The sequence below is a fragment of the Egretta garzetta genome, unplaced genomic scaffold (genome assembly GCF_000687185.1).
Source record: "Egretta garzetta isolate BGI_Z169 unplaced genomic scaffold, ASM68718v1 scaffold516, whole genome shotgun sequence".
In the NCBI taxonomy this organism is placed as follows: domain Eukaryota; kingdom Metazoa; phylum Chordata; class Aves; order Pelecaniformes; family Ardeidae; genus Egretta; species Egretta garzetta.
This window is the reverse complement of record NW_009259983.1, coordinates 291,579-300,431: the sequence shown is the minus strand read 5'-3', so window position 1 is coordinate 300,431 and position 8,853 is coordinate 291,579. Positions and strand designations below refer to the sequence as shown.

Below are 8,853 nucleotides of genomic sequence, written 5' to 3'. Positions count from 1 at the left end.
TAGGAATAGTAGTTTAAATACAGTGGGGTTGAGTAGGAAGACCAGATAGATGTGTGTTGTGAAAGATGGATGACCGGGGAAGCATTTTTGGAAAACGGAAGAAGGAAAGCGAGAGGCTTTCAGCCATCATTTTGCATAACGGGGTGGTAGATACAAGTTTGAATATTGTAGCAAACAGTTAGCAAATGAAGAATATGTTTTTGAGTAATTAGTTATTTAGAATTGGAGAATGAATTCATACTACAGAATGGAACAGGCTTATAAACAGATTTCCATAAATCATTTCTATGTATTTCTGTACTGAACACAGGTGCTTGGTGGTAACCCTGTCTTTGAAATAGCAAAACCTTTGCATATGTATTATAAATCAAATATATTGTTGGTATGGTGTTCCAGAAAATAGGCCATGTGGTGAGCATTTGAGCTTCTACATCTGAATTACTTCCTTCACCTCTTGATGTTTTAAAAAAGTACATGTACAAAATAGAGTCAGTACAAAAAGGGTTCATTTTTGTGCTGGAGCTTGTTGGGATAAGTGTCTTTATCGGAATGTATATTCTAGAAGAATACAGTTGGAACATTTGAGTAAGTTGCAAATAATTAACAAGATCAGTGCAAAATCTCAGTAGCCTGTTCTTGTCAGTACGTTGGAACAATTTTTTTTTTTAAAAAAATGAGAGAAACACAATTGCTGGAGATTTTCCTGCTTGTCACTAAGGAAACAACAAATTTCTTTTCTTGCCCTGCTTAGCCCATTCAGTGGAAACCATTAATTCATTTTTTACATTAGTTTTAAGATGCTGTAGTTTTAAACCATGAATAAACATCAGATACAATAAGCTGTAAAATATAGTAATGCTTTTTTCCCCATAAATAATATTTCAGACACACATTGGTACCATTGGGAGGGGGAGTAGGGGGGCAATTGACTAATCAGGCCAAACCTTAATCTTAATATGTGTTCTGATATAAGGTACCTTTGCTTTTAGATTTTGAATGGGAAAGTGGCAATAGCTGTTTTTTTTTCTTTCCATTTCTGTTTCCTCACTCCATTTGCTGGCAAAATAAACATTTGCTTAGAGATTCTGAAATGTGTTAAAAGGTGTTGTCATTGAACATATTTAGGATAGTAGTTATCTCTTTACATTTTGAATTGTAGGTCTTGTTACATCTTAAGTTGTAACTTAAGTCTCTGGACTGAGTGGAACTGAATCAGCAGCAAGTACTGAAAACTGCAATTTTAGACATCATTGAAACTTCCTTAAAAGCATTTTTTAGGCTGTTTGGAGTTTTAATTTCCATGGCACATGAAAGTTATTCATCGCAAATCTCTTTGATGCCATATTCCTTTTAGGAATATATTTTTTTCCTTCTTGTTATACTTCATCAACCATAAACTAGCAGGATGCATTTCCCAGAGGTAGTATTAGACTGAGGACATTAGAGCTCATGACTATTCGATATTAACTGGTGTCTGCCACTAATTTTTGAACTCTGTCTTTGGGTTTGGTTCTTTTTATGAAATGAAATTTAAAATTTGCTTGCTTCACTGAGTGAATAAAGGTTACAGAATATTAGTAAAGCTTTTGTTTGGATGAAAGTTTATATGCCAATGTAATGCTCTCTAGTATTTTAACATTTCATAGTACTGATTTATTTTTTTCTTTGCAGATTTCCTCATATCTACAAGATACTCCAGAGTGCTCTTGATAGAAGTGCTTTCAGGATAGGTCTAGGCTAGCAGTGTATAGCAGAACTAGCTAGAGCATTTGATGTGAATGTCTGAGTCTGAATTAGCTTGTCTACCCTAGTATATTACAGATGAGAGTAGTCCTGCAGTGGTTCAGGCCAATGTTGTACTTCAGGTAGTGCTAATAAAGACACAATCTGTGTTGTATAAAGAGAAGCAATTGCTATACAGCACTTGTGTAAGTGGAGGAAATCTGCAAAGAGCATGGAAAGAATAAAAAATTACTCAGACACCTAGTTTTGTAGAAGTTCACAAGAAATACTGTTAATCAGACAGCAGACTGGTGCATGCTAAAACAGTATAACTCACAAATGAATAAAGACAAAATGACAAAAATGGTGAAGTCTCTAAAGATGGAACTGAAAGAATAGTCTGTTAAGAGAATGTTACTAAGAATTGTTTATGATCCAGTAAATTACTTTCTCTGTAGCACCACTTAACAGTGTTTTCAGACTTTGAATCCTTACCCATTGGGAATGTCTGAGATTAAAAAACCGAGTTCATAATAAAGTGTATTTTTTGATTAGATGCTATTCTGCCACCTATTTCCATAGTCCCAGTTTACTTTTTTCACAGGTTTGTTTTCATCAAAATTGTACAAATTTTTTTTCACATCAGGAAGCTATCAGATTCATTTTGAAAACTTACCTGTAGACCACAGTTGCATAATTTTACACCATGAATATTTTCATTTGTTATGTGTTTTAGGAACATGAAAATGAAGACTTAAGTTGTTTTGATTTGTTTTGAATGAGTCAGGATCTATTTTCATTAAATAATTCTTTGTTAAATGGTTTAAATGTTGGAGATGGGGAGGAGGGTGTATTGTATGACATGAATCCTGAACTTTTAAGTCCTGTGATTCATGGATTTAGGAGAAAAACAATTTCAGCATTTTATTTTATAATTTCTGGATGTTAGTAAACAATTTACTTTTTTTTTCACTGCAATTACACTTAGTATCTGTTGCTTCTCTCTTTGGTCAGTCCCCCCACCCCTCCTCCCTATTCTGCATATTGTATGTTCAACACTTCTTTCTTTTACATACTTTTTTTTTCCCCCTCTCCCTGTTTGTCAGAGTTAATGGGACCTGAGTTAGCTATAATCCGTAGGGGTCTACAGCGACTGAGGCTTAAGAAGGCAGAACAACAGAGACAGCGAGAGCTAGCTGAGGGTTCAGCGCCACAGTCATCCTCCTCTGATCAGTCCTCCTCTAAGGGCTCCTCACAGGACCCTCAGACATCAGGTTGTCATTTATCAAGGTTTCTTAAGCAGCTGACGTAGTTATAGTTTGTGCTGCTGTTGTTTGCTGAGATGCTTCTGTTCCAGAACAAGACAGTTGATGCATTTGCTGCTTGTCTTACCTTGCATGTGGTGGTGTTAATCATCACATGGTTAGGGACAGAGTAATATTGGCAGTTTTCATTTATCTAACATGTCTGGATTATAGAGCTAAAGGATACTATATGGAGAAAGGTTCCCAGGTGCATGGTATCATGTATGTGCAATGTTTGTTAGAGCAGCTGAGCAAGAAATTATTGAGTCCTGACTAGAGTAAGGTACTTAAACCAAAATGCAATTTAAATGTATTAATTGTATCCAATAGTAACATTTAAGACTTGGCTTTGATTTAGCATATGTTCTAAATCAGTGTAGCAATTCAGTAAAACAGAATTTTGGCACTCTTAAATGCTATGGTTTTACAGTAAGTATAGTGAAAATAGTTGTAACAAGCCAAACTCCCCAGACATGCTCTCTCCTTTTTTGAACAGACTGACTTTTCATTTTACCATCCTCTTTCTCATGTTTTTTTGAGATTAAGAATTATTACAAGAAATCCTTGGAGACGTTTATTATAAAGAGAGACATATTTGAGAAAGTTAGGGTAGAAGCATGCATATGAATAGAGGTAAACCCTAAAGCATAAACTTGAAGCAAACTTTGTCATGGCACCATGTAAAAATGAGTGAGCTGCATGCTGTGTGAAAAATGAGCATATTTTGTATTGAGAAGTAATGTCTAGCAATGTTTCTTCTATGGATAAATTCTGTGACAGTTGAGGTGTGGCTAAATGACTTACAAGGATTGTGTCATACATTCACAGCTTGACTTGCTATGGTTCAACCTATTCATTTATCTGGAGCCTTACAGAACAATTTGATATAAAAGTGGCTAAGTGCTCTAGTTAAAATAATGTAGTTGCTGAATTTTGAGTAACTTCCTACACTAGAAAATTCTACAGTGATTTTTCAGAATGTTTGGAAACCAGTAAATCCTGGAGAGCTGTGTGCTTATCCTAGGGATGGCGGCCATAGGTGCCTGTTACCCGTAGGAGGAGAACAAGAAAATCAATGGTAGTGGTGTTCTTGTAGGTGGCTGCAGTTTCCTGCCAGGAAAAAAAAAATACCAAAAAGCTACTTTTTTTTTTTTTTTTTTTTTTTTTTTTTTTTTTTTTTTCCAGGAAACTGAACATCAGAATTTATTAATTCAAAGATATGTATTGATAGAGGCAAAACCATAGCTAACACTCACAGTCAATAGAACTTGATCTTCCATTTTCTTTCTGGAATGACTTAAAAATTTTACTTTTTTTTTACTAAATTGTTTCCCATTTAATTGAAGTCAGAAAAAAAGTTTGGTTACAACCATATTTGTAGAATTTTCACCTGGAGGTATATCTATGGATGTTTTACTACCTCTGAAGTATGTGTTGGTCTGGGTTTCACTTGATACTGTCTCAACCATCTCTTTATTAGTGCTCCTTCAAGGATTGCAGTGTAATTCTTTCCTCCCAGTTGGTTGTGGTTCAACATACTGTAGGATCCATAATGACACAAATGTGAAGCTTTAAGCTGAGTAATTGCTTTGACTGGGAGCTGGAGATGTATTGTAGTTAGTTTGGATCCCACATCGCTGCCTCTTGGACTTTTGAGTTCCCACATGCTTTGAATTTTAAGGGAACTAATGGGAAGATCCGATCATTTTGTTTGGGATCACCAGGGAACCACAGAACACATACCTAGCCTTGGAGGAAACTAGTATTCAAATATTTACCTCATTCTTTGTGTGATGACAGTGAATTTGCAAATTTAACCATTTTACATGCTAATTGCTTTGAAAGATAGAGTAATTTCACACTATGGAAACATTTATTTCCAGGTAGAGGAAGGGGGACCAGTTTTGCTACCTGACCTCCAACTTACTAGGATGTGTATCTTTTTGCTGTTTGGTCTGATTGGTGGAATTTGTTACCTTCAGCATTATAGACAATGGAAGATTTAAAATTAGGAATTCAAATGTAAATATTTATTATGTTCGGTCAATTATTCCTCAAGAAATTTGATAAAATATTACATTACCTTTTCCTTTCTACTTGTATATGTAAATACAAGAAATTCCTATTGTGCTTCGTCAGATTCTTTTGTTGTATTCCTTCCTCTCCTATTATGGGAGGGAACAAATGAAACTAATTTTTTTTGATTGGAGAATCCAGATCGCCTTTGCATTGTCTATTTACTTTTTAGATTTCTGCACTCTGGACATTGAAATGTTCTCTGCATTTGCTCATTTCTTTTTATGCAAGTTACTTTACTTTGTTCACTTTTTCTGACCTCCCAAGACTTATTTTTGGAAGATGTGTATCCACAATCTATTCCTTTGGAAAACCAGAGCTGCAGATTTTTGTTCTCTTGCTTCTCTATAAACACAATTGTTATCCAACCCCGTGGTAAGTTGACATTTCAGAAATGTGGTAGGAGAAAAAGTAGTTCTTAGTTCTGGAAGATTTTTTAAATAATAAATTCACATACAGAGACAATCTCATCTTTTTTTTTTTTTTCTGCAAGGTTATATTTGATGCTCTGTCTTGAGGCAGATGTTCAGTTTTCAGGCACATACTATTTGTAAATTTTCAAACAAAAAATTAAACTCCAGAATGTGTCTGCCACTATGTGAAATGACATCATAACCTCTGGCCCAGGGCTGCAAGTTCTCAATCCCTACTCTGGCAAAACTTGTATAATTTACACTTGCAATTTTTGGGGGGATTCAGTGTGAGACTAAGGCCATTTCTTCTGACCTGTATTTCATTCTTAATCCTTATCTTTGCAATCACAGAAGCTCATTTATAGCTGTAGACATAGGCTGGAGAAAAAGTACTCCAGCCATGTAAGAAATTACCAGTAGAAAATGTCAAGAGATTAAAGCTTTTATGGGTTTAATAGAAAATTAGACTGTATGTAAGGACTTGTAATAGTTACATGAGGATTTGTAAGCTGTATCTGTAATAGTTAACTTCCAATATTTAGAAAAATGTGGTCAAAAGTTTATATTGTTGTTGAATGGGAAAGTGAATTAACTGAGTAATGATTCACAGTGGGCTGATTTGACATTGAGGAAAAAGACGGCAAAGAGACTTTGGTTTAGTGGATAAAGTATTGTAAGTGTTGGGTAAATTTGGCAGAGTTTTAGAAGCGGTATGTACCATGTGTATCAGGTCTGGTTTGTCTTTAAGCCTTTGCTTAGGTATTGAACAGATTCAGATTTTTTTGATAGCCACTTCCTTTAATTAGGCAACTGGTTGATGGTTTGGGGTTTTTTTTATATACTTTCTCCAACAAAGCCTAGTTTTGACTTACATTTTTGTGGCATTTTATAATATTTAGCTCCTGTACAGTATTTAAACAATAGCATATATGTGCTATATGCAAAGTACTAAGAAAGTAAACCTTTTTAACCTGTTGTTATTGCTGCTCTGCCCAGTGCTGATATGCTGCATATGCATCGCCATTACCTACGTCACTCCTCTTTTTGAGAACTTGAAGTGAATCAAATGCAATTTGAGAAGTTACAGAAACATGAACCAGCTGATCTTGAAGTGATAAAATAAAAATAAATCAGTAGTATAGATGAGTGTGCATCAGGGGTTCCTGTAGCCATCTGTGCATAATCTTACCCATAAAAATACAAAGTGATCTAAACCTTTCTTTTTTGAGGAAAAATTAATTTGATTTAGACTGCATTTATTGTGGAATAAAGATGTACACGCATACATGCTGACATATTGCAGAACCTGTGATGTACGTTGACTTTTTTTTTTTAAACTTTAATTGTTTCAAAAGTCTATATGGTCAGTGTCTTTAAAGAGGAACATATTGGACCTTCATTTCTGTGTTAAAGCTTTCTGCAAAGAGCAAGGGGATGACTGCAGTTTTTATTACTAGATTCTTTACCTTCTTTGTAAACACCCAGGTGTAGAAATGTGACCATTTGAAGTCCAAAATACGTAACTGAGAGCTAATTCTCTGTGCAAACCAATTATTACTAGTTATTGAAACAAGTATTTAATTTCTTAGATTAAGGTCCACTATATGTACCATGTTCAGGACTTTAAAAACAGGTCTCACTGCTTCAGGCCTGACTTTCACACTGGAGCTGGTGTTATAGTAATATTAAGGAGGACTTTTTTTTTTTTAACCAAAACAATAAAGTGGCATGCTAATATTTTGATGAAGACAGGTGATGATTGCCCAAACTGTAGGAAGATCCTTCAGCATATAACTGACTTTAAAATTATCTTCTATTTTCTGTTTGAGGTTCCCCAAATTTATGAAACTCCAGTTCCCTCTTTAAGTGGTGTTCCAGTTTAGAATGTACTGGTGACATTACAACCAGTGGTGAACTGCATTGGGATGTAGACCCAGCCTGTGAAGGCTCAGGTAAGAGTTTGGATTTTTGTTTGTTTTTTTAACTATATGGCACAGTTTTGGTAATACTTTTTTCAAAAGCTTTATCAGAAATGATTAAAGTACTTTTTCTGAATTTTTACAAAACAAAGCCATATATTAAAAAAAGAGGCATTTACCTGAACTTCTCTAGGCTGGTTTCATGGTTGTTTATTTCCCTACCTGAGGTGTAGGGTTCTTGACTGCAGTGCCACTTCAAGGGGTGCTGGTGATCTGTGGCTTCAGGGGACTTGAAAAAAGGAAAAAAAGTGAGCTTAAAATTGCTACAAACATCGCTTTTTTTAACCATACTAATTGGAATATTTAGGATGCTTCGTATAAGTTGTTTAAAAATTCTCATATTACAAGTGAAAGGCATTCACAAAGTTGTAAGAAGACATCAAAATAATAGTGAAATGTGGGAGGTTTAAGCCTACATTGTCATGGACTACTACCTAGAAAATTTTTCATTTTTGCTTACTGTGATTGAACGATGCACATGGTAAAACATACCTATTCTTTACTTACTGTTGTATAACGTGAAGTCTTAATAAAGTTTGGAAGTGCTGATAAGGGTAGTAAATGTAATTCCTTATGTTTATAATTAAGATATGTTAGTTCAGTCATGTTCTGTTCATCTTGGTCCGAATTAAAGAGTTGATGAGATTAACTTTTCCAGCCAAGTAAAATGTTTTGCAGCATGATACGCCTTTTAAAAAAGGACATATCAGCTTACAGAAAGAACTGGAGTGCATGAACAGGGCGTGACTGAGAATCACTGTCTTCTGTCATTAGGCTTCTCAGCTTGCTGTCCAAGACCTCCCCTCCCTTAGCACTTTTGATACAAGTTAATCCCAATCATGCGCTTCGTAACAGTGAGTCAGTGATCAAAGCCAGCCTGCCCTTGAGAGAGGTGTACTGATTCCTCTGCTGAGTCAGCTGGAATAAAAGTAGATCATCTTATGACATCGTGCATCTTTACACCAGCTTTTTGCTCTGATTTACATTCTAAAAAGTGGATTACTACTCCATTGAAAAAAAAACTGCTGTAAATACTTCTAAATTAGAAATTATATGTAAAGCACACTTCAGTTTTGGAAAGTGAAATATATTAATGTTACAAGTCTCATACTTAAGATCTACGTCCCATCTAAATCTAGATGACAAATTCTGTGGTCTGGCTTAGATGTGTTTGGTACAAGGCAGGGGCATGGCTGAATAAAGGTGAAAACAAAAGAGGACCAATTTTGTGTTCCCCAGTTAGGGAAATAAAGTGTATAAGCCCAGTTACCAAAACAAGCCAGCCTCCGAAACACACTGAGCTTGCCTCAGACTCTTGTGGTCTCTGTTTTTCACTCCTTCTCCCCTCCCCTATGCTAG

General features: G+C 35.3%; 1 protein-coding gene across 4 annotated transcripts in view; it reads left to right on the top strand.

Annotated features, from left to right (window-relative positions):
• Window positions 1-8,853, top strand: part of DCAF6 (DDB1 and CUL4 associated factor 6) — a 73,344-nt gene that overhangs the window by 28,876 nt on the left and 35,615 nt on the right. The window contains exon 10 of one of the 4 annotated variants that reach the window (XM_035895994.1): window positions 2,829-2,996. The exons of the other annotated variants lie outside the window; for them this stretch is intronic. Coding sequence (XP_035751887.1) covers window positions 2,829-2,996 — 168 coding nt within the window. The remainder of the gene's footprint in view (window positions 1-2,828; window positions 2,997-8,853) is intronic. 4 annotated transcript variants of the gene reach the window in all.